Source organism: Lytechinus variegatus, chromosome 3 (assembly GCF_018143015.1).
Source record: "Lytechinus variegatus isolate NC3 chromosome 3, Lvar_3.0, whole genome shotgun sequence".
NCBI classification, from domain to species: Eukaryota; Metazoa; Echinodermata; class Echinoidea; order Temnopleuroida; family Toxopneustidae; genus Lytechinus; species Lytechinus variegatus.
In genome coordinates, this window is record NC_054742.1 from 38,394,725 (window position 1) to 38,422,097 (window position 27,373).

Consider the following 27,373-nt stretch of genomic DNA (forward strand, 5'->3'; position numbering starts at 1 on the left):
GTCAATCCGTAGTTAGGTTAACTGCCCAGTGCATTTTCATTAACATCAGGAGTGAATCTCAATTAAAGAAAAGAAGGCACAAGGATATAAATTTCTGGCAGGCAGTACGGGCTAGCACTAAAAATGACATATTTACTTCCTGAATGATTAAAGATTGTGATAAGCAATGGTGTTTCTCTTTGCCGAATAACCTTTTATAAATGGAAAGCTTCTTTATTTCATTCTCATATTTTCATGTGTATGTTTGTTGACCAGAACTATAAGTTCATTACAATATCATTCTCTATGAACAGAAACTGACTCAGGTACAAGTAACAAAATCACGATTAATATAGATGAGATGAGGTTAATGATACCAGATGTAATTAACAAGTGAATACTTCCCCCCCTTTTTTTTGGGGGGGGCTTTTGTCCCAAAATATATTTCGTGTATTATCCGAATTTTGTGAAGGAAAGTAAAGGACCTTATACTCTTTATGAATATGAAAACAAATATAATTTGTATTTTGCGTCTGTAAATTTGCAACATCACATGCGAATCGTTTGTAAATAATCATAATTTATGTACATATATGAAGATAATGGAACTCTATATTGCTATTTTATTCGTCAATTTGTATTTAATCATTAGATATTTATTTTTCGATGTCATGTTATTAGATAAAGTACAGAATTTATTGAAATTGTGTGTCACATAATACTGACGCAGTATCTCAGATGTATAAAAAAAATATTTTAGACTATGGATCAAATTAGGAAGTAAAATTATTCAGCTTGTAAATGGAATTCTTAATTCATTGCTCTTTCAAATAAGCGATTAATCTTTAACATTTGTGTTACGTAGCCCAGGAACATGTTGCAGCCAAAAGAATTAAGTTTGATCACAAAAATCCACCAAGCTCAAGGCCTACTCCATAGTTAATCGTAACAGTATCAGACTAAGCAGAAAGTCCCGAGAGTTAGAAATATGAAAATGACCAAGAATTTTCATTAAAAGCCAAGTACGCCTCGACAACAAGATGATTTGAATGAATACAGACGAATAAATATAGCATACCTCTAGAACTTTCATCAAAATCGGATGTGAAATAGGAAAAGACGGATTATAAAAGAAAATCTTTTGAATATGTTGCTGCCGTCTTATTTAATTCGCTCAAGTGTGATATACAAAAATGCACGTCCCTCCACGCATTGAAAAACCCACTGTAAATCATCAAAATTCTGACTGTTATACATGTAACTACACTGAAAAATTTGATGTAATGATACTTGTTGATTCACTCTATAATGTATTCTGTTTTACTTAATTATTATGTTACACACATTACATTGCTATGATGTTGAGTTATTTGTTAAGCTGCAGGAAAACAGTTTTGCATAACTGAACAGGTCTACACTGTAGTATAAAATAAAGAAAACAAACAAATAAATAAATAAAGTTGACATTTCAATGCTTTCCCGTTATTGCAAAGTAATACATAAAATGAACAGTGTGCAAAGGAGAGTTAGAGTCGATGACATCACAACACTCGCTATTTTACTTTAAAATATTTATTCTGTGAAATTCATAAATATTCAATTTTGTTGTAGATTTGATAATAAAGAGGCTCTTCATTATTTTGACCATAGTTATATATAATTGGAATTTCATATTCATGGAGCAGTGGAACTATGTTGTACATGTAGAAAGGAAGTTAACGAGGAGAAGAAGGGGAAATTACATTTTTCATATTTTATGTGATGAATTGATAAAGAAATAGTATGCATTACCATTGGCTTTATGCATCGTTCATATATTTTACATTCGGCGAAATTAAGCATGTTTTGAATTGTCACTGATTTTCTTCCTTTTTAATATAAGATTATTTCGTGGTGAACTTGACCTTTAAATTGTGTTCATTTTGAAATTAATATAGAACTGCTGATTAATGATATATGATTCTATAAGAGTGTAGGTATGATTGCCCAGACAAATACCGTGGCAACCTTCTTTACGATCTGACAAGCCATTAAAATGGTCTAGAGCAATCAAGAAAAATGTAATTTCGAACCTGAAAATACTATTTTGGTCGATTATTTTATAATCAATTCAAGGCTAATATTTTGGTAAACACAGCGAATTAATGTCAAATCCAGTTACAGATTTAAAAGCCGTAAATGTATTATGTGATAAGTAATGGAGCAATGACAGCCCTGTGAAATTCGTCGAGTTCTTCAGAATTTTTGTAACACGCAAAACATAGCGGAAACAATTAATTTCAACAAAAATTACTGAAAAAATAAAATGTGATATTTTTCATGAACCGGGAACCACAATCTTGGCAGGGGGTACGTGCCCCTTTGTCCCGCACATATTTCAAGGTGTTACATATTTTTAAGAGCCAGAAAGTCAGTGGCAGAAGAATGGGGGGGGGGTACAGTTATCCGTGTTGGTCTATTATGTAATCGTCACAATTTGTAATTATTTCATTTATTTTTGTATTTCTTTATATTCATTATGATTACTGTCTTTGATATATTGAATTTTCAATAAATGCAGAAACACCTGCAAAAAAAAAAACAGTGGAGGAGAAGGGGGTGATCTGAGAGAGATCGAGGGGAGAGAGGGAGAGAGAGGAAGGGGGCGTGGAGAGTGAGACGGGTGTAAAGTAGTGGTATGTGAAATCTCAAAGGGCATGGGAGAAAAAAAAAGATGCAGGCCAAGATATAAAAGGAGAATGAAGTTTCAATATTTTAAATGCATGCGATATTTTAATTCATATTATTCACAATAAGAAATAACCATCCCACCCTCATAAAATCAATGTCAATTGCGATGTACTCATCGCCGGTCCGACATGAATGCCTCTTACCATGGATCCTACTAGTAGGATCCATGCCTCTTACTGATCCTCACTGCTGCAAAGTGATTCTCACATAATCTTGTCATCACTTAATTCTTCGGAGTCAGATTGGGATCACTGCATCCGGCAAAAACAAATTTCCTCTGGAAAACTCAATTCATGCCCTTGCACATGTTTAAGCAAGAATAAAGCCGAACTGATTTTATTCCGAGATGCATGTCAAGCATTCAGAGAGACTTTAGTCATTCAACTTATTGCTCATTATCCATAATGTTCATCAGGAGGTAAATCATTTTTTTTTGGGTTAAATTGTAAATTAAAGGGCAACATAAAAACGACTGAACCATTGTCTTCTTAGATGAAAAAAGGGAAATAATTTTTCATCAACAAAATTTATTTCGCTTCGTCTCCGAAATTGAATAGGATTCCATCTATTTGATAATCCTGTCTTTATTTGTTTTTGTATCAAACATTGAATCTACATATATCTTCTCTTTCTTTCTTTCTTTCTCCCCCTTTCCTATTTTCTCGTTCCTGATTGATGTATTATGTTCCCTTTGTTTACAAGCTCTGCTCTTCCTTTTCCAACCTCTATATTTCACCATCTCTCTTTCTGTCACTCGCTAACTTTCCCTCGGTCTTACACACATTATCCCACCCCTTTCTCTTCCCCATCATCTCTTTCAAACTCTCTTTCTTATCCTCTTCTTCTTCAGTCCAATTTCCCTGTCATCATATCTATTGTCATGCTTCCTTTCTCAGTGTCTCCTCATTTTTTGTCATTCTTTTCTCATCTGTATAATCTTGACCTTGTGGGGAATTTTCCTTGCATTAATGCTCTATCCACACATCTGCCTTCATGAATTAGAGCATTAATGCATAGATGTGAAACTCTGATTATCCGATCCGATTTAAGACTAAAAGTTCTTCTTTCTTAAGTACATCATTTCTTTTTGCCACTGGATGCACAGTTGGTGATACTGCGTTTATCAAGATTAATAACTCATGAGGAGGGAAACATGGAGGTACAGAATTAATTAGGAAACATAACAAACTGCTCTGCACATACACAGAAAGAAGGGATAGACCAACTCGAGGAAGGAATATATGTATATAGTGATAGAGATTTGGTGGGTTGCATGTATTCAAAGGGAAAGGAGCCTCACCCCCTCTACATGGGGAGGGGGCACACATTCTCAACTGCATTGCTCTGAATGTATACAACCACAGTTTTTTTAGACCATAAAAATGCATTTTTCATTTTTAGTCAAAATACTACCCTATTCAAGTATTTTAAAATGTTTCATTTGTATGTGTTACACCTAAACAAACTAATTGTTTTTCAATCCAAATTTTATTTCCACAGTTAAAATTATAATTATATATAAATAATTGACATTAATCTCTTTGAACTATGCACATAACAAGGAATTTTATATAAATATCTCAAAGAGATTTTGCATTTGCCCATGCACACTCCAATATAATTGAGTGGCAAACCCATGCCCCCAACTGACAGAGAAAAAAAGATGACACTGTATCAGACACAAAATTAGAACCTGAATATCAAATACTTTATTTCATTATCATTAATCATTTCATAACATTAGAATTTTGGCACATATGAAATATGATTTTAAATCATACAAAATTAATAGATATATAAGAGAGACAACCACTTTACTACAATAATCATACTTTCACAAAACCATTCACAATCTAAGTAATAAGGACATTTACAGTTACTGTCATTGCAATAACTTTAATCCAACATAAATGCAGCGATAGTGTAACAAAATGACCAATTCACATCAATAGTTTCATTTTCATATTCATTGATTACAGGTATAAAGTATTGTAGCGCCTGAAGGTTCTAACGTAGAGGGCGCAGGGGAGAAGAGAAGAACGAACGGAAAACAGATAGAAGATCGGGGGAGATACAAGAATAGTAATCCTTATTAATCGGTAAATTGACCTATATAATCAGTTATTATTGTTCATGATTGGATTATGGAATACTTACTAAATAAATTGTGTTAATGTGAATGAAAACTGATGACAGAAGGATTCTTATTTTAGCGTGAATCAATGGTGTGTGATTGACGTATACGTGAGTTCAGTGAGAGCTACATTGGAGCACACGGAGAAGATTGATTTGGCGAGATTTGAGAGTGGGGAGCGTTACATTGGTGGCAGCGGTGGGATAATTCTAGACGAATTATGGAACCCATAGAACCCACATCAATCTCAGAATCGAGAATAAACCCTATTCATGCTAATGAAATTACCCCTTATGGTTTTGGAACAATTCAACCGGAGGAAGGAGCGTCATTTGTCACGGTAGATGAATACCACGTGTCAGACCACGTGCGAAGCTTTCCACAGCACGCAGCCTATGGGAACGCACGACGCGTCGGTAGCAGATTGTATGATGCGTTAATGGTAGAGGACGCTCGCCATGTGCGTTCGTTGGGCAACGAATATAATGCACGAGGTGTTATGAGCGGACATAGTGAGGAACGGATTACAAACAACGCGCACATACTGCGTTCGGCGTTGGGCAACAGGAGCTACGACGTACAGGGCGTTATGGACGGACCAAACGAGATGTATCCTGACATTACGCACGAAGCGTGCGTGTTAAGCAACGATGGCCGCGACGCAAGAAGCAATGTGAGTGGGCATGATGAGGAGCTGATCTTTGACAGTACGCACGGTGCGTTCGGTCACCGACGAAGGCAGCAACGCGCAAGGCTAGGCGTTTTGAGAGAACGCAATCGGGCAACGACACCTGATGACGCACACGTGGTGCGTTCGTTGAGCGACGAAAGCCGCAACGGAGGAAGCGTTTTGAGAGGACGCAGTGAGGAGCTGATCCCGGACAAAACGCACACAGTGCGTTCGTTGAGCGACGAAGGCCACAACGCACAATGCGTTTTGAGAGCACGCAATAGGACGACGACCCCTGATGACGCACACGTGGTGCGTTCGTTGAGCGACGAAAGCCGCAACGGAGGAAGCGTTTTGAGAGGACGCAGTGAGGAGCTGATCCCGGACAAAACGCACGCGGTGCGTTCGTTGTGCGACGAAGGACACAACGCACAATGCGTTTCGAGAGAACGCAATAGGGCGACGACCCCTGATAACGCACACACAGTGCGTTCGTTGAGCGACGAAGGCTGCAACGCACAAGGCGTACTGAGAGCACGCAGTAGGGCTATGACCCCTGATAACACACACACAGTGCGTTCGTTGGGCAACGAAGGCCGCAACGCGCGAAGCGTTTTGACAGGACGCAATGATGCTTCAATCCCAGGCCCCATGCACAGGGCACATACATTCGACAATGACTACCGCAACGCAAGAAGCGTTGGGAGTAGTCACAATGGGTTGATAGCAGACAGTGCACACTCATTGCGATCTCAAGGCAGCGAACGCCCAGACGCACAAGGCGATTGGAACTATCGGGAAGGAGAGGTCCAAGATTCGCATCGCGCACGCATTCTGAGTTCATTTGATCACCTAAACTTCGACGCACAGTGTACAAGAAATGAAAGGAGGCAACCTGAATACTCGGCCATGGATCATGAATACTTGCCTCAGAGGGTAGGCAGGCCTATTGTGTCTGTGCGCCCACCTGAAAGGACAATCAGAAAGCCAGTGTATGAGCCAGGCACATTCACAGGAAAGGAGGTTTTTGAGAGCTATTTAAGTCATTTTGAAATAGCAGCAGATATTAACGCATGGAACAATCGAGAGAAGGCTGTATTTCTCGCAGCAAGTCTGCGTGGTGGTGCTCAGGAGATTCTAATGGAACTGTCACCATCGCAGAGAGTGAATTATGAGTTTCTAGTAGCCGCATTGACTACCCGTTATGCATCAAGAGGTCAAGCAGAGTTAAACCGTTTGAAGCTCAAGAACAGGAGGCAGGGAGCGGAAGAAACCTTGACAGAATTGGCTCATAGTGTAAAGTGTCTGATCAGGAAGGTATATCCTGGTGCATCTGAGGACACAAGAAGGACACTAGCTAAGGACAGTTTCGTTGACGCTCTGAAGGATGCTGAAGTTCGCTTCGAGGTTATGAAAGCCCAGTGTGAAACGATCGACGATGCACTCGTTGTTGCGGCGAGGATCTCTGAGCTCAAGACTACAGAAGCAATGCGAGTACAGTACAGAAAAGTTCGGAGTCTGAATGCACAGACCGAGGAAGGAAAAAAGCCAACTGAACATCAACTGGAGGCATTGGTGAAAGAACTTCAGCTGACTGTCACCCAGTTGAGAAAAGACATGGCAGATATGTCCAAGGATAGGTCGAAAGGTTACAGATCTCAATCAAGAACCAAATCCTTTGCAGAAAAAAAACAAAGGAGCTACATGCTGGAATTGCGGGAGCGAAGGACACTTCAAGGCTGATTGTCCTGCAATAACAGAAGGAAACAGCAAGCAACAGGAAAACTAGAACCTACCGACTTTAAGGGTCGAGAGCCGGTAGAAGTTCCCAAAAGGCCCAATGGAACAAGAATCGAGGAAGCTGGATATATGCCTGTTAGATCAGCTAGGTCAGGAGATATTGGTCTTTTTGTTGATGTCATGATTGGTGACCACACAGTCCGGATGCTTGTAGATTGCGGTGCTTCAGTTTCTGTCATTAAGACAAGTGTTGCCTCACTCATCGGATGTGATGAGCTCCTTGAGAGAGACATAGGTGTTAAAATGACTACTGCGAGCGATGTGCACAGTATTCCCTTCAAGGGTAAAGGAGAACTGAACATGTGTCTGGGAGGGAAGTTACGCAGGAAACTAGTTTGGTTTGCAGACGTAAAAGAAGATGGAATCCTTGGTCTTGATTGCCTTGAGGACTGGAAATGCAAAGTTGATTTTGGTCGTCGGGAAATGTGGGTAGATGGTGTAAAGGTCCCTTGCCATAGCTTTGAAGGGTCGCCTGCTTGTTGCAGAGTCACCGTGAGTGATACCGTCACCCTACCACCCCTCACTGGACAAGTTATCAAGGGTCAAATGGAAGACAATTTGGCATTCACTGACGTAATCCTGGAACCTTCGTCTAAGTGGACTGGCTCAGGAAATATTCTAGTTGATGCGGCAGTGATGAGGCCGGGCGCCAAGACAATACCAGTGAGAGTCATCAATGTATCCAACCAACCTGTCAAGTTTTACAAAGGGACCACCGTTGGTCAATGTCAGAAAGCTGAGGTAGTTACACAGGAAACTGTCTCCGGAGACAAGCCTTCTAAGACCGACAAGACTCCGTACATAACTGTTGATGGAATGAAGATACCAGAACATTTGCAAGACACATGGAAACACAGCGCACAACTTATTAACAAGGACGAGAGGGTGAAGTTGAGTAAACTCCTTTGCAAGCACTCGGAGGTTTTCTCCAGAGGTAAAGAGGACCTGGGGAGAACAGATGTAGTGAAGCACCAGATTGAAACGGGGACATTTCCTCCTATTCGACAGAGAGCAAGGAGATTACCTGTCCATCAAAGACATGAAGAATCGGCACAAATTGAGGATATGACAAGACGTGGTGTGATTGAACCGTCTGAAAGCCCGTGGGCTTCACCAATCGTGTTAGTCAAGAAGAAGGATGGTTCTACCCGGTTCTGCGTTGACTTCAGGAAGCTGAATGATGTGACCACCAAAGATGCATTTCCACTCCCACGTATTGATGATTCATTGGACAGATTGTCTGGATCACAATGGTTCTCAACTCTCGATCTGCAAAGTGGTTACTGGCAAGTAGAGATGTCAGAACAAGATCGGGAGAAGACTGCATTCATCACAGCGTATGGCCTTTATCAGTTTCGTGTGATGCCGTTTGGGCTCTGCAATGCCCCTGCAACATTCGAGCGGCTGATGACAAAAGTCCTGGATGAGTTGATTAACAGCATCTGCCTGGTATATCTCGATGACGTCATTGTATACAGTTCGTCTGTACTGGAGCAGCTCGACCGACTGGACACCATATTTGACAGGCTGAAGAGCTTTGGATTAAAACTTAATCCAAATAAATGTGTCCTGTTACAGAAAGAAGTGGCATTCTTGGGTCACGTGGTATCAGCAGCAGGAGTTTCAGCTGATCCCAAAAAGATCAGTAGTGTCAAGGAATGGCCCACCCCGCAGACTGTTCACCATGTCAGATGTTTCCTTGGACTATGCTCCTACTACAGGAAATTTGTGAAGGGTTTTGGAGACATTGCAAGACCGCTCCACCAGCTTACAGAGAAGGGACGAGTATTCCACTGGACAGACGAGTGTGAGGGGGCTTTCAGGAGACTAAAACATGAGCTGACCAACTCCCCAGTCCTTGCATACCCTACTGCTGACGATCCATTTATCCTTGACACTGATGCAAGTGGAAACGGACTCGGAGCAGTCCTCACCCAGGTGCAACATGGTACAGAGAAGGTCATAGCATACTACAGCAAGTCTATGTCCAAGGCAGAGAGGCGTTATTGTGTCACAAGGAAGGAATTACTTGCTGTTGTGGAAGGAGTGAAACAATTTCATCACTACCTCTATGGAAGGAAATTCACAGTGCGGTCAGATCATGGAGCATTGAAGTGGCTGTTAAACTTCCGCAATCCTGTTGGTCAGGTAGCACGGTGGTTGGAGCTTCTTGGTACCTATGACATGGACATACAACACAGGGCAGGTCGCATTCATGGAAATGCAGATGCGCTTTCGAGGAGACCCTGTCAGGACTGTCCACATTGTCAAAGACTGGAAGAAAACGACACCATAAAAACATCTAACTTGAAGGAAGTCTTATCTGTCGGCACTAATACCGAAGATGATTGTCCTGAAGCTGGAGTGATCCACGTCGCTACCTTAGGAACCCAGGAGGCAGTACAGCTGACAAAAGGTAACATTGACGCCCCATCAAATGAACAGGAAGATCCCTTGTGGACAAAGTCCTATTTGAGAGATGTACAGGGCCAGGACCCCGAGTTAGATCAAATCATCCAATGGAAGAAAAAGGGGACACGTCCCTCATGGCGAGAGGTAGCACCCCTTAGCCCCCAAAGTAAAGTCTCTTTGGAGTCAGTGGGAAAGGCTACAGTTGGAAGAGGACGTCCTGTATCGTCGATGGGAATCCCTCAACGGAAAGGAAATCTCTCTTCAATTGGTTCTACCTGTTGCATTGCGCAAGAAAGTCTTTGCAGAGTGCCATGAATCCAAGGTTGCAGGTCATATGGGTAGCAAACGGACAATTGAAAGAATTCGACGGCGTTGCTATTGGCCTCAACTTAGTATGGATGTTGAACTATGGTGCAAACTTTGCCACACATGTGAGTCCAGGAAGAACCCATCTCGGCGCCCTCGAGCCCCACTCCAGGTATACAACAACAACGTCGGTGCTCCAATGGAGCGTGTATCAATGGACATCATGGGACCCCTTCCACAGTCAGATCGAGGCAACAAATACGTGCTCGTAATCTGTGACTACTTCACCAAGTGGACTGAGTCTTTTGCAATGCCGAACCAAGAAGCAGCAACAGTTGCACGAATCTTTGTGGAAGAATTTGTCTGCAGATACGGTGTGCCATTGGAACTTCATACTGATCAAGGTCGGAATTTCGAGGCAGCTCTTTTCCAAAGTGTTTGTGAGATCTTGGGATGTTCAAAGACCAGAACTACAGCATTTCATCCTCAGAGTAACGGAATGGTTGAACGTTTCAACCGGACCTTGGAGGATTTATTGGCCAAGGCTGTTGCTGATCATCAAAAGGACTGGGACGAATGTTTACCTCTGGTCATGATGGCATACCGCTCGTCTCAACACGAAGCTACTGGTTACACTCCTAGTGAGCTGATGATGGGTAGGCAGATGATACTTCCAGTGGATCTGCTGATTGGAAGCTCTGGGACTCCAGAATCTAGTTACCCTGAGTTCACAGAGCAACTGCAGGACCGCATGAATTGCACCCACCAGTTGACAAGAGAGCGCTTGAGGGTTAACACAGACCGGAACAAGCGTACTTATGACACTCACAAGGCAGGGGAAGGTTATCAACAGGGAGATGCGGTGTGGCTTCACACTAAAAGGCGGAAGAAAGGAATTTCTCCCAAGCTACAGAGGAGTTGGACCGGTCCATTCTTTGTCATTGATGCTCTCAGTGATGTGACCTATCGGATTCAGGAAACGTCTAAATCAAAGCCAAAGGTTGTTCATTTCAACCGCTTAAAGACGTATGTTGGAGCCCCCGTGCCGAACTGGGCTTTGAAGAAGATCGATGACAAGTCTTTATCTTCAGCCACAGTCGACGCATCCCCAGAGGAACACCCGCAGACACAGCAAGATGCTCAATCACAGGAAGAAAGTTCTGTAGAAACTGGAGCTAGCAAAGAGCATGACTGTCCAACAGATACAGATCATACTGCAGAGATAGGAACAAGAAGGAAGAAGCGACTCTACTCAGAAGTGGCCGCTACATCCAAGAGCAAAGAAACATCCACATCTGACCAGGAACCACCTCGTGCGAAGGAGCAGAGAACCGGCAACCAGATGCTACCACGCCGTAGTAAACGCCTGCGAAAGACGCCATCGCGTTTCTATTGAAATCTTTTAAAGCGAACTTTGTTGTTGTTGTTGTTGTTTTAATGTAAATTTAACATCGCTCTAGATGTGTTTTGCAAATATTGAACCTTGGTTATGTTTTAATTCGAAACGAGGACGTTTCATTCTAAGAAGAGGGTATTGTAGCGCCTGAAGGTTCTAACGTAGAGGGCGCAGGGCAGAAGAGAAGAACGAACGGAAAACAGATAGAAGATCGGGGGAGATACAAGAATAGTAATCCTTATTAATCGGTAAATTGACCTATATAATCAGTTATTATTGTTCATGATTGGATTATGGAATACTTACTAAATAAATTGTGTTAATGTGAATGAAAACTGATGACAGAAGGATTCTTATTTTAGCGTGAATCAATGGTGTGTGATTGACGTATACGTGAGTTCAGTGAGAGCTACATTGGAGCACACGGAGAAGATTGATTTGGCGAGATTTGAGAGTGGGGAGCGTTACAGTATGTTTACAGTTAAGTACTGTTACATAGATAATGTGATACACCTAATTCAATCAATTAAGATGAAACAAAGAAAAGGTGAGAGACAAATACCTGATTCTGCTACTGCTACAAGTATATTGGGGCAGTAGCACTGGAACTCTCTGAGCAGGGACAGGGGAGTGGTAAAAACTACATTGGCAAGATGGATATGATCTGAAAATACCCGGGGGGGGGGGGGCACTTCCATTCACAAGTGGATACCATGCGCGACCATGGGGTCTCGAAAAGCACCCTAAACACGTATTTTCCATATTCTGAAAATGCACCCCTAAACAAGTATTGGCGTGTGAAACCATACCCTTAACAAGTATTGGAAACAAAATGATACTTTTGGCAAGTATTCCCTGAAATGAACTCCTAAACAACTATAGCGATATTTTATTGTTATATCACAGGCCCGTCGATCGTCGGTTTTACCTTTACACATCATTAATTTTGGTTTAGTATACGGCCCCACTTTCCACACCTCGCAAAAATCGGACTCCAAACACGTAGTGTTGGGGCATAAAGGACATCCTTTATAAAACATTTTTTTTATCATCCCCACAAATTTGACCCTAAACACGTAGCTTTCCTACCGAAATAGATACCCTTTTTTCATTATATTTGTGTTTTTGACACCCTTATCACGTTACGTACCTAACATGCCCTATCGTGAAATAGAATCCTTTTTACATGTTTTTTTGGTCGCGCATGGTATCCATTCGTCAATGTAAGTGGCCCCCCCCCCCCCCCCGGGAAAATACATATGCTGACAAACAAGAAACACATTACATCAATTGGGCTAAAGATAAATGGACAAGTCGACCTGTTGCCTACTGAAACAGCATGGATGGTGGTCTCTATAGAAATCAATGGGAATTAAAGTATCAAGTAGTCAACAGGGTTAATGAGACTGACAAAAACAGGAATAAGATGCAGTTGAACCATAACATTTTGATCAAAGAAAGGATTGGACGGGCTTGTCAGGGTTTACACTGTGTTTTACAATTCCATTGTTTTGTTTGTTCAGAATGTGCAGGCTTCATTGTAAGCATATTGTTTTCAATGTTTGATAAAATGGTCTTTGGCATGAAGCTTATAATAAACATTACACAAACACAAATCATCAAAAATACGAAATGTAGATACAAGAGCAACCTCAAAATCATGCTTCCTTGCAAACTGATTTTTAAACCAACAAATTATGCAAAGTTATGAGAGTATTCATGTTTCAGAATAAAAGAAAATTATAATTTCTTAATATGTGAAAAATAGGAAATTGCAGCAATATTATAGGAGTATAATTCAAACAAACACATATTACATCACATCATGAATATTTGGATAGGCAAGAGAGAGATCTTGAGTCAAATTTCTTCATTCATTCATTCATTCAATAATTATATAAATTTACATATTTATCACAGAGGAATTTGACTGAGAAAACCACATTATCATCTGTGGATCACTTATAATTATTTTCTTCAACAATAAATCAGCAACAAAATACACTTGTTATCACTTGGTGGTGAAAAAGTATTTGACAAGGAAAATATTAAATATTCATGGGCATAAGAGTGTGATTCTTACATACATTATATTTGGTGGATATAATATTCTTAAACATACTCATCATGTTAGATTTTTGGCACAGGTGTTTGGTAACATTGTCCTTTCAACAGAATTGAATGCTTTTCACTTCAAGGCTTTCAGACATACTAATGATGTTCAACAGTTATAATGAAATCCATTTAATCTTCACCAAGCTATTCAGAGTTGCTTTGGTACCATTACATCAGCAAAATAGGCAAAAGGTGACCCATACACTTAATCATGCTAATCTATTTTTTATGTCAATCATAACAGATTAGCAGTAATATCACATACATATCACTTTACAAGCAGATCAATCACCTGTTAAGTCCTTGTCATGTCAATGTGCATAGCATCAAACATGTGCAGATCAGGATGTGCAAAACTCCTATCTTGGAACTTCCCTAAAAGTCATATTTAGTTATAAATCGAAACATTCACTCTCAATTTCATCAATTAGAAATGGTCTAGAGATGGCTAATAAAATATGTATGCAGGTCAGTTTGACGATAATGAAGCCAAAGTGAGGGCTTGAGATGAGAGATAGAAAGAGTGAGAGACAGAGAAAAAAAAGAAAGAGATCATACTACTGAAAATACTATTTATCATGAATAAATAGCATTCTTTCATTTGACTCACACACAATATCAATGATATATAAAAATATATGTTTTTCATTCAAAGGAATTTTATAGAAAGACAAGATTGACATGAAATGCCTTTAGACAAGTTACGGTACCGGGGTAACTTTTACTTCATTGATGACTAGAAAGGAGAGACAAAGATACAGATATATAGTGAAATTTATGACAAAATAAGAGAACGACTTTTAACATATCAGCTTTCAATATTGCTGATATGTAGAAAAATATCTTTTTGTATACCTTTAAGTTAAATTCATGATGGAAAAAGGAAGCTATGGAAAGACAGGAAATGACTGCATGGCCATGCTCTCAATACCACACTCATCATTACCCCTTTGGATCTTAAAGTAACCATCTTCACCCCATCCTGTACCCCAGCTGTTCTTTACAGTCCAGAAGCTCAACCCAGAAGCCTCATCCACTCCATACCCAACCACCAGCACGGCATGGTTGGTCAGCTCAAAGGGGTTGAATCCCAGCAGAGAATTCTTGATCCCCGTGTGGTGATAGACACCCCCTTTGTAGCTCATGAAATCACTGTAGACCTCAAACCCAACTGCGATCGGACCATTCTTGACCAGGGCGAGGCGCATGAGCTCTTCATTGCAGGCCCCATAGAATCCTCCGATGTATTGGTAGTCAGTGGCGTAGTATCGACGGCAGCCTGCCTTTTCCTTGCTGCATTCTGTATCCACTCCTTGGTATGGGTAACAGGACTCCTCTACCACACCAAAATCCTCAGCATACTTACCAGCTATCAAATAGGGAAATCCTCCATTACATCCTGTGGAAGAAAAAACAAGGATGTTATAATTTTATTACACATACCCCCAAAACACAGATTTCAAACAAAACAATCAATCTACACTTTGGGGATCGTGCTACATATTATGCTCTTTTAGTTTTACTGCCTAATGGCCCATTAGGGAGGGGGGGGGGTGGTGAAAGTAGGTTGAATTAGTATAGACTATGTACTATGCAATATGATATGTATTCAGTCTCATAATGCAGAGCTGCCAACCTAAAAAAAGAACATTTTAGTATTTTTAAAGCTGAAAATCAGTATTTTGATGAGGACATCAGTATTTTCAATGAAATACCATAAGACAACACATAAAACGGAAACTTTAAAAATCAGTATTTTGCATGAAACCATCAGTATTCTTCTTATTTTTCAATACTAAATACTGAAAATCCGTACTACTTGGCAGCTCTGATAATGGACTCAAAACTTTTTTTTCATTTTGAAAGTAAAAAAAATTACCAGTATTCTGACTACATTCAGATCAAGTATCATATTTATTCAATAAAAAAAATTAAAATAATGTCAAGTTACATGGATGTATATATACGCAAGTACCAGCAGGCAAGTTTTGAAACCCATCCTCTCTAAAAATATTTGATATCATCACTCATTAGCAAAGGCAACCCAAAACAGAGACCTTGTTCCAAAGAAGAGACCATTCCAAAGACTGTGTAATGTCTTTAAAAAAAATGCTTTGATAAGATACTAGATTGAATACAAATATTTTCAATGAAACAAATGTACAAAATTTGCCTTGCAACATTGGAAGAGCATATACATACATAGATACATGTACATGTAAAGTTTCTTAGTCCATTATAAAGCTTATGTGACAAAGGGAATGCATGATAAGGGTAACATTTGAAATCTTCTCTTGGTATTACTTACCCTGTGCATATTCACTGCAGGCCACCACATCCTGAGGAGCAAACACCTTCTGAACCGTGTTGTTGGTTGCTATGCGCAGTCTGGCTTCCAACATTGCCAACGCAGCAAAGGAGAAGCAACTTCCACACTGAGCCTGATTTCTGACTGGTGATACAAAGTTCTGCCCATCTACATCCCTCCAGTCAAATGAATCTGGCAGTGAGAATGCTGCCTTGGATGTTTCAGATGTGACAGGTGAAGGATGAGGTCTATTATGATAATGAAAAAAAAGAAAGAGAAAATGATTGATTATAAAGGTTTTGTAATACTGTGAAACCTACCAACAAGACTAGACATACCAGATGGAGAGTAACTGAACTAACTACGTGAGCATATATCTTCCAAAAAGCTTGAATGTTTGTGTCAAGCCAGTCTAGTTTATGTTTGGGATCTTACAGATGTGCATCAGCGAGATGATACATGATGATCTACCAACACATATGACACTCACCATGGGAGCTAAATAATACTACAATAACAAATCATTTGACTAGAGAAAGAGGATGCACAAGTTCAGAAGCTGCAGTGTAGAGGCTTCATGATACACCATGTGATTCATATTGGGGCTTGTGTTGGTCCTAAAAAGTAAACCTTGCAGAATCTCTACATCCTTCAGCCCCCCTCTCTCTGTATCTCTTTCCTCTTTGTTTAATACATCTCATCTTATCTTTTCGTTCTTGCATTGTAATATATATTGTTTTTATTTTATGTATACTGCAATACATCTTTGGTAATCCTGCTTGAATTCTTGATAATAAAAAAAGAATGTATAGATAATAAAGTATATTTCAAATGTATATCACTCTGTCCACTATATTTTCTATATTTATCTATTTTCTAAGTCATATTATATTATTTGTTCAATCCACCCAAATGAAATATACATACACAAGACAGTAAGATTTCTAATCAAGTTCAATTTAGCAATTTATTCTGATATAAAAATACAAAGTTTTGTTCATTGGTATGAAAAAAAACATAGCATAATACTAGCTGACCATATTTGGCTTATGCTGAAACAAGCACATGGAGGAAAGACTTTGAAATATGGAAAATATGGGGGGAAAATGGCTGAGTGACTGGCATTCTTTAATATGAAAAATATACTTGTCAGAAGTATGTACTGCCAATCTCCATGATCACCATTTACAATACTGAATTAAAAAAAATATGTTAATGAGCATTACAACCATGATCAGACTCATGGCACCTTCATATAACTGCTACTGCAGCAGCTCACCATAAATGATTTATTCATTTTGCACAATATTTCATACTTAAACTCTAAAAGAACCACAAATAAACATCACAGTTACACCAAGGGGGAATAACCAGAAAATTATTGATCATATACATTATAGTAACTATTATTACCATCTTTTCATCAAAAATGGTTTCGTAATTTTTCAGGGGGGGGGGGGGGCTTTTATTAATCCAATAATCCTGAATACAGACTATAGCACTACAGCAATGCACACATATAAACACAAATTTTGAGGATTTTTAATTATTTTATGGCAAGTTCAATCAAGTAGGTCTAGGACGACACCCTATCGTAAACCCAAATTATTTTACCGGTACGATTAATTCCTTGAATGCATGAGCGCTGAGAGGCAGCTCGAGCTAAAGCTGGGGTAATAATAACAACGAGCCTCGGAATAGAATATTTCTAGATAGATGGCGCTATATAAATGCCTATTATTATTATTATTATTATTTTTACATAAAACTTTAATGGTGGCAGCGGTGGGATACATAAGTGACCCTCCACTATGAAATTCCTAAGCCAGAACTTTGTATTTAGATGAGTTGGAACAAGTTTGTAGCTTTGAAATTATATATAGCTTGCCTTGTCTTGACAAAGAAAGCATTCGGGAATGTCTATGGAAATGTGAAAAAGTCAGACATATTTAATATCCAAAATAAGTGAAGAAAAACACAACCATGAATCAACTTCCCTCAAGAGTGAAAGTAATCATACAGACAAAGCAGCATGTAATTACAAGATTGAACAAAAACTCTCTATATAAACCACTATGAAGAGATATCTGGGTTAAGCTGAAACTTGGTGGCTTTCTAGCATTACAAGATTTTCAGGTACAGTACTTTAAAAGCTATCTTGATAAATAAGAAGAGAAAATTTTGTGAGTTTCACCTCATGATTCAAACTGGTTTGCCATTTTTGGTTACATTAAAATTCTAAATCATGTCTGATCCTGAAATTCTTACAGATGATAGATATATTAACCTTTTGAAAATTTGATTTTTCATCAATCTTCCTCTTTTTGTTTAACTCTTAGCACTAAAATTAATCTTTCTACTCTTTGGTTGTGTTGTGGTGGACTGTCCTCCTCTTATCCAATGGCTTTGAAATACATACTTCAATATTAACAGGACACATATATTCATAATCCTATGGACAGAGGCAGAGATTGAACAGCATCCTAATTGGTCAGGGGGACAATCAATTATATCATCCTAAATTGAATAGCAAGACATCACATATACATCTTGTTTTCAAAGCTATGGGCAGACAGGAGACAAGACGGTAATGTAAGGTAAAGATAAGATCTAAGATGAGATCTCATTTCTCCAGGTACTACTAATCTTGGAATTTCTATGGCAAGTGAGCAGTGATTGTGGCAGATTAAATAGTTCGTGAAATAGTACTTGGTCAAATTGACTTCTTCAAAAAGGAAAGCACATAACATGAGATGAAAATTTTTATGACTAATAAAATTTGTTTTCATCATCACAGCAGCATTTTGAATACATGTCAGAACCTCTTTGCATACTTTCTACAATCGACATATAATGATTTATAAATTAAAGAATTTCAAAATTTCTCATCATCAAAATTGCACTTTGAACACCTGTTAGAACCTCTTTGGATATTTTCAACAATTGAAATTGTTATCTTATTCTGCCACCAGTGATAATGACAAAAATGCAAAATTTTGTTCATATAATCTAAACTATCATGGTCAGTTTCCTATGGATAGATAGGAAAGGACTCTACTGCAATACTCTCAATCCCGCATTCATCCGTTCCCCGTCTGATTCTAAAATATCCCTCTTCACCCCAGTCTTTACCCCAGCTGTTCTTGACAATCCAAAACTTCTCCCCTGATCCCTCATCAGCACCATAACCTACAACCAGGACAACATGGTTGGTAATCTCAAAAGGGTTGAATTTTAGGTTTTTATTCTTGATACCGGTGTGGTGGTATATTCCACCACTGTATTGCATGAAGTCATCGTAAACCATGAAACTAACTGCCAAGGGGCCATTCTTGACAAGTTGAGCTTTCATCAGTTCCTCATTGCATCCACCATAGAAACCACCCACATAGTTGTAATTGGTGGCATAATATCGACGGCAGCCGGATTTCTCCTTGGAGCAAGAGATGTCGCTTCCTTTGTACGGATAGCATGATTCCTCTACTACACCAAAGTCTTCTGCATACTTTCCAGCGACAAGATATGGGAATCCCCCATTGCAACCTGCAAAAATTTGATAATAAATGACAAGAGTATCATTTTTTATTTCATATTACCATAACAATCTGATTCTTAGATTCTGGAATTAGTGTTCGCAAAATGTACATAAATTAATTAATTAATGATTTTGATGAAAATGTATGGATTATGTCATAAGAATAAAAATGGGTAAGCCTACAACAAGAACTTGAAACCATAAAAAAATAAACCTATGTATTACCAAGTATATGTTGAAGAGTAAACACCTATATAGTTCATAACCAATAAAGTAAAAGATGCAATCAGTATAATGATCAAAATACATTTACTGGAGTGCCAAACAAAGTGTTTTGTACAGAAGCACTTTTCAACAAGGTAGTCCAAACCCATCTCATTTTAACCACACCAGTGTGAAGGTGTAATAATGGTAAATAAAATGATAACATTCTTTTTAATCACCTATCAAGTAATACATCCAAAACAAATCTTGATGAAATATCTCTTTTAACTTTAAATGTGACATACATGTATATACTATATATGATAAAGAATGCAGCAAGTTTGTTCTGGGGACAGGGGATCCATCATTTCAGAAATGGGAGTGAAAGTCCTCTTCTTGATCTATGCCCTAACTAAGAATACTTACAATGGAAAGCCACCACAGAATGAAAATCAGTGAAAATAATCCAGATAAATGACAATGAAGAAACCTACCTTGTGAATACTCGCTGCAAGATACTACATCCTGCGTTGAGAAGACCAGCTGTATGCTGTTGTTGGTCGCTATACGTAATCTAGACTCCAGCATGGCCAGGGAACCAAATGCATAGCAGCTGCCACAAGACGCCTGATTGCGAATAGGAGAGACAAAGTTCTGGCCGTCCACATTCCGCCAGTCAAACCCTAGTGGCAATGTGGATGCTGCCCTCTTTGCCTGGTCAGTAACAGTGGCTGGAGTTGGTCTGATGCGAATACAGGAGGGTTATCTAGTCTTACTTGGAATGTGCTACATGCTTTGAAGACTCATTTAAATTTGTTCCTTTTAATTTAATGATATCATCCCACGCTATATGCAAGCACCTTTCATTTTGCATTTTATTTTACTCAAGGGGGATATTTTCCATTATGTTTCACAAAGAACACTTCAATGAGTACACTTGACAAACATTTGCATGTTATTAAACTTTAATGTTCATACTTAAATGAATAACTCTTTAATTTCCAATTTCCATAAATAAGAGGCATATATATGCAATTATAATTTGGCAGCAAGCAAAGCATCTTTCAAAGAGCATATCAAGACAAATTTTAATCAAGCGAATGGATTATTAATCCACCCCTTTAGATTGAACACCTGAGCCATATAAAATGTATAAAAAGGGGAAATAATTCAATCTTATGGACTCATCCAAAAGCTATCAGACCAAATACAACTTTTAGATATATCAAGAAGATACATGTATGCTTTCAGAGTTCCAGCTGATAAGCGATAATACTATAATTCCAAGAAGATTCCATTCACATCCTTTAGACGGTGAGAAGTAGTAAGTTTGGTGTTGGTGCTGGGGTTTCTGTGTGTGCAGGAGGGTGTGTGTGTGTTTGTTGAGAGTGCACACCAGGATGCCTAACCTAGTCCTTACAGCAAATATGAGTTTACAATATATCAATCACATTACTGGCAGCTCAACACCTTGCATGTTTCATGACCATCAGTCCCTTTACCAACCTCACTCAAGTTTGGTGCTTTAACCACTGTGAAAATTGGCCAAACACCAAACCAGCTGTCAACACCAAACTTACATGTAATCACATAAGGTGTTAATGAAAGTAATTACCTGAAAGTTCCTAAACCATTCATGGCACCTGCTCTCCTCTGCATGTCTTCCACTGTATACCTCTCATGCTCGGGATAGACTGTTGCCTTCCAGGATTTCTGAACTCTGTTGATCTTTTCCACCATCTTCATATCATTCTGGTATATCTTCTGGCTGAAGTACTGATGCCTGTAAGAAATAAATCTGTTATGGTGAAGTGATTCTGACTCCCATTTCTTCGTCATCATCTAGAAAAATTTTCCTCGTAGGAAAAATAGAGGAAAGGAGGGGTACTAGCACATAAGGGAATTATCATGACAACTTTCATGCAAAATGGAAAATTTAAAATCAACTCCAAATATCTGTCTGGAGATGTATATGTCTTTATATATGCATTTGTAAATTGCTCTCATTAACTAGGACTTTGAGCACCATCAAGGTGATTATTACTAAGACTTCAAGGTCTATACTTGATATTTTTACTATCTAATCCATGAAATTAATGCAGTGGGTATAATCAGAAATGAAAGGCAACAGAGTTAATGATGATAAAATAAAATTCTACCATCAATGACCTAGTTTATATAAACTTTTAATTTTGAAAAAGCTTATGCAAAACCCTGAGATTATAAAGAAGACTGACCTCAAGCTTGAGTAGAAGCAGAAAATCTTAGAATTATGTTTTTGGCAAGTTTAAGGAAAATAAAAGTAATAAAAAAGAGAAGGAGTAATTACATGAAATTGCAAATCACAAAATGTATGGGTATTTGGAATTGATAATGTCTTCTTAATGCTTATGAGATTTCCTCATGTTTACAATGGAATTTATTTTCTAACTTATAAATGAAGTACATGAACTTTTGAAAATTCAGCTTATTTACCTGTTATGAGAAATATGATTTCTATATTTTATGTAGTGTTCACTTTATTCCTCAACATATATTTCATGCAAAATGAAGATGAATTAATAACTTGTCACTAGTTCCTAGCTCTACATTCTGTTTGATAATAGTGCATCAACACCCATTTTCTTTGCCAAAAACAGAACTGTCTCCAACGGTTCTGACTCTTGCATTGTAATCAGAGGGTTGTGTGTTTGATTCCCACCTTACCTTTCTATACTGACAGTGTGTTGATATACCTTTGATGGACCTACTTTCCTGCCTACATAGCAGGCCCAGTCAGTTCCCATGGTATTATGTGACCAACCTGGTAAGGTCTGAGAGCAGTTCATGGTGACCTGTTAAAATATCACACATATGGTCAAAACTTTGAAATAAAACAGGATCAAAATAAATATCAGTCACAGAAATACCACAAGGCAAGCAATGCATATCTATTGATAGATTACATGATTTCTTGTACTATATGCATTTTCTTGTTGAAAATCTATGATGGATAAAACAAATTTCAAGTAAAGGAACAATTAGAGTAAATAACAAACAAAATTAATAAATAGAATTTAAAAACCACATGCATGTAAGTGATCTACTGTATTAGTTTTCATAACAAAATGGAAAATGAAAATACACATGTAAAATAAAATTGTGTAATGAATAATATAAAAAGGCAGACTTTGGTCACATACAGAGAGTATGTGATGGAGGAGGGGCGGGTTGTGGTGAAAGGACAGGCAATAAACTTACCTGACTTCCATTCTGAGTGTATTCTGAGAAAGCAAAGTACTTCCTATTGTTGAGCACAACCTCAAAACCCTGGTTGTAGATTAGTGTCCAGAATCCTTTGGTGCCATATTCTAGATCCACTGCCACATCAGGGAAAAGCAACTGCACATGCAACTTATATGTAACAGGACCTATTCAATGAAGAAGTGAAATAAACATTCAAATTGAATTGTATTTCCAGATTAATTGCACTAATGAATTTCTTAATTCTTAAAAAAAAAGAATTCAGAAATTAAATAAGGATAAACTTCCATGTGAAATGTGCATCAGAGTAATCAGACTAAATGTAAGTCTCCCATTGAAAGTTTTAAATTCGAAGTCATAAAGTACCAATTCCCTACAAAAACTCAAGAAGTATTCAAATTATTCAAAGAAGTATTTACTAAATGTCTGAAAAATATAAAAAGTGAACATTTTATCCTACAATGAATTAGTGTAAGACAATGGACATCTGTGTTACAGATAATGCAAAATTAATCTTTACAATATATTCTTTTATACATTTTCAAATTAGAAATAGGGCGATGACCATAGCTTTTTCTAACCCTATGATCAAACATCTACTGAAATGAATAAATCTCTACATCAATCTGGAAATACTATCTTCATAAGATGATGATATAGTACAAAATTAAAAAATACAAACATTTATTGGCTTTAATATAATCAAAATGATTAATAAAAGACAGCCCTTTTTCCAAATGACTTCTGTTTTTAACAAAAATATAAATAAGCATGTCATGCTATATACAAATTAAAATGAGTCTGCACATAATGATCCTATGACATGTCTATGATCACTCAGATCCAGCGGTGCTCAGATCATGTCAACAAAAGCAAGCCAAGGGTATCTCATACTTTTTACAGACTTTCAATCCCCTTTCAATCATCATGATCATCTCACGTGCAGTCAGAGTTTTAAAAAAAAAAAAAATCATGAATGATTCATGTGTGTTTATTTCTGATGTCGATTCTTTGTTTAAAATGAAACATTATACTATTTCATGGCATATCAAAAACAACAATTTTACCTGGCTTTGTGCAATCAATTTTGTTGTCACCGCCATAGCCGCTGACCTCGAAAACCCATTCCCCGGCGGCGCGTTTCCGTTTTACACCCTGGCGAAGGCATTTTCCGGAAAAGTAGCCAAAAAGCGACTAGTAAAGAGTCTACACACGTCGCTGGTTGCATGCAGCGTGCGACACAGGCGAGTCCACCACCGCATGCAATTTGCACAGTGATCAGAGCACAGAGTTCCTCGGCACTTCATGTACGGAGAGAGCGGCAGTGAGGAGTGAAATCCGAACATGCTTTTGCAGTCGCGTGTTTATGATAGTTGTTTTTTTTTTCTAAAAATAAATTATTAACTAAATGAATAGAATGACAGACAAAATCAAAATAAACAGATACTTATAATGGAAAGACAAATTGAAGTTTGACGGATTGACATTGAATATACACAGACAAATGACATTCCTGGAGCAGTAATATTACTTGATATTGAAAAAGCTTTTGATAGTGTTAATCATAACTTCCTTTTCCGAACTTTAAAACATTTTAATTTTGGCTCTAAGTTTATTGACTGGATAAAAACTCTGTATTCAAACAGACAGACATATGTTTTGAATAATGGTTCCTTGACTGATCGAATCTCAATGCAAAGAGGTATATTTCAGGGGTGCCCTATCTCTCCTTACCTGTTCCTACTAGTTATTGAGATATTGGCTATTTCTATTCGACAGAATAATCAGGTTAAAGGTATTAAGGTCAAGAATCAAGAGGTAAAAATATCATTATTTGCAGATGATTCGGTTTGTTTTGTAGACGGGGCTAGAGATTCATTTAACATTTTGTTGGATATTTTGAATAAGTTTGGTAAAATTTCTGGTTGTAAATTGAATTTAACTAAAACAGAAGCAATTTGGATTGGTTCCAAGAGAGGTTGTCAAGATTTTCCGTTAAGTAATCATGGAATTACATGGAAATCAACAAGTTTTAAATCTTTAGGTGTCAACTTTTCTATGAATTTGGGGTTGATATTTGATTTGAACTACAAAGAAAAATTAAAAAGAATGACCCAATCAATAAATTGCTGGCGAATGAGAAATCTTTCGCTGATTGGTAAGATATGTGTAATCAAATCTCTTATCCTCCCTCAATTGTTATATCTTTTTTCTGTTCTCAGTATAAAGATACCACAGTCATTTTTTAAGGAACTTAATAGTCTGTTCTTTAAATTTATTTGGAGTGGTGGTAATGATAGGGTTAAGAGATCATTTATGTGTAATGATTATACTCAGTGTGGACTAAAGATGATTGATCCTTATTCCTTTGCTCTATCCCAAAAAATGACATGGGTCAAACACCTACTTGATGATAATTTTGAGTCTGTTTGGAAATCAATTGAAATCTCAGCTCTAGAAAAATTTCATAGTGATCCTAATATTTTGTGGAAATCATATGCCCCAGAAACCGTTTTACAATCTTTAGGTAATTCCCAAATTGCAGATTCGCTTCGTTCATGGTATTATTTCAGAGAATATGCTTCCATAGAATCATTTCATTGTAAATTTTCTGAGATGGGGCATTGCCAATTCTTATGGTTTAATAGATTAATTCGATCAAAATCCAAAAAATACTTCTATTATGAATCTTGGCATGAGAAGAATGTTGTTGTAATTTCAGACTTATTGAATCCACCTCATCCTGGACATAAACTGTTTGAAGAACTTATTTTAGATTTTGATATTCCTGTGTCTGATAGGAGAAAATACAATTTTTTAATGAAAAATATTCCAATGGAGTGGTTTAATAGAACAGTTTTGACTAATGTACACGTTCATGATATTTTGATTACTAAACTGATTACTGCGAAAAAGTACCATGTTATGCCTATAAAATTTTGAATGTGCAATATCTTCCAGATAGACGGTACAACTACTGGAATGAATGCCTATCAATCCCTGTACCCACTTTGTGGGAAAAGGTACATAAAGCCAATTTCTTTTGTGATAATGAAGAGGAATCAATAATTCATCTGTTCTGTGACTGTGATAAGGTAACCCCAATTTGGAATCTTCTATTGACTACGATAAAAAAACATATTTCAGATTTCAATCTCACTAATTTTCAAAAATTGTTTGGTGTATCAACGGATAGATTTGTTACTTACCTTTTACTATTGGCCAAATATTATATTTATATTTGTAAATTCAAGAAAACACATAATTAAAAAAAAGTTTGATGGATTGATACCCGGGATTGATACACTTAGAAGCTGCCGAAAGACCCGACCGAAAGATAGATATAGAAATAGAGACAAGAAAGACAGACAGATAGATAGAAATAGAGATGGAGAGACAGAGAGAAAGACAGACAGATGGATAGATAGATGGATAGAGAATTTGAGAGATAGATGTTAAATAGATTTAAAAGTGAGAGAGACAGAGAAGATTATTAACAAATTAACAGATAGATACTGAAGTTATAAAAATAGATAGATAAATAGAGAGAAATAGAGAAAGACAGACAGATGGATAGATAGAGGGAGGGAGAGAGATAGAGAATTTGAGAGATAAATAGATGTTAGATAGATAAAGAATGAGAGAAACAGAGAAGATAGACAAATTAACCGATACTGTAGTTTCATAGATAGATAGATAAATAGATAGAAGAAAGACAGACAGATGGATAGAGAGAGAGCTGGAGAATTTGAGAGATAGATAGATGTCAGATAGATCAAGAATGAGAGAGAAGAGCGACAAATTAACAGATAGATACTGTAGTTACATAGGTAGGTAGAGAGAGAGAGAAATAGAGAAAGACAGACAGATGGATGGATAGAGAGAGATAGAGAATTTGAGATAGATAGATGTTAGATAAAGAATGAGAGAGACAGAGAAGATTATTAGATAGATAGATACTGCAGTTACATAGATAGATAGAGATAGAATTTGAGAGATAGATATATAGACAGATAGAGAGAAAGACAGACATCAGAAAATCGGCAAGGCAAATGATCAAGGCAAACATTCGTATTGAACCTGGAAAGTATATACGGCATGTTCTGCGGATAACTTCGTGCGGACTTTGGATCGCGCGCCCAGCTGATAATGTAAACAAACGTAGACGTAGACTCTTCACTAGTCGCTTTTTGGCTACTTTTCCGGAAAATGCCTTCGCCAGGGTGTAAAACGGAAACGCGCTCCCCGGCGACGTCTTCGTAAGTACAATTTGCTGGCGTATCGCCAACGACAAAAACAGGCACTGTAGTCGCCAAGAGCAAGATTACAGCAAAATCCCTCATGTCTGAATCCCGTATTTTTCCTTTCTTTAAGAGGAAATTCAAGTGGAAATAGGAATAAGGCAAGTTAAAAGATTTCGGCTGAGCATGAGATTCACGCACAGTGTCAGTGGCTAACTGCAAATGTAGCTGCAGCCACAGTACATGTCACGAGACATTGTGTCAGGTGACATGATCATATGACACCGCGCGGGGGAAACA

The 27,373-nt window shown here is 37.9% G+C and overlaps 1 protein-coding gene across 2 annotated transcripts; it reads right to left on the reverse strand.

Annotated features, from left to right (window-relative positions):
• Nucleotides 1-13,837: 13,837 nt before the first annotated feature.
• LOC121410963 (dipeptidyl peptidase 1-like) lies at nucleotides 13,838-27,318 on the reverse strand. Of its 2 annotated transcripts, none has more exons than XM_041603374.1 (7): nucleotides 27,084-27,313; nucleotides 23,900-23,967; nucleotides 22,830-22,999; nucleotides 22,296-22,423; nucleotides 21,205-21,372; nucleotides 15,851-16,098; nucleotides 13,838-14,941 (listed from the first exon to the last, which is right to left on the reverse strand). In XM_041603374.1, exons 1-7 carry the CDS (start codon nucleotides 27,173-27,175, stop codon nucleotides 14,430-14,432), a joined length of 1,386 nt encoding a protein of 461 aa, XP_041459308.1. In that variant the 5' UTR covers nucleotides 27,176-27,313; the 3' UTR covers nucleotides 13,838-14,429. The 2 variants fall into 2 exon arrangements, with proteins under 2 accessions (XP_041459308.1, XP_041459307.1); XM_041603373.1 differs by lacking the exons at nucleotides 13,838-14,941; nucleotides 15,851-16,098 and adding exons at nucleotides 18,186-19,393; nucleotides 20,084-20,331 and having other exon boundaries at nucleotides 27,084-27,318.
• Between the last annotated feature and the right edge of the window lie 55 nt (nucleotides 27,319-27,373).

Excerpts from the sequence above, each read along its gene's own strand:
- LOC121410963 (XM_041603374.1), bottom strand. The coding sequence starts at position 27,175 with ATGAGGGATTTTGCTGTAATCTTGCTCTTGGCGACTACAGTGCCTGTT. Across the intron at positions 23,000-23,899 it reads AATTGATTGCACAAAGCCAG|GTCCTGTTACATATAAGTTG; the intron begins GTAAAATTGTTG and ends TTCATTGAATAG. Across the intron at positions 16,099-21,204 it reads AATGGTTTAGGAACTTTCAG|ACCTCATCCTTCACCTGTCA; the intron begins GTAATTACTTTC and ends TTATCATAATAG.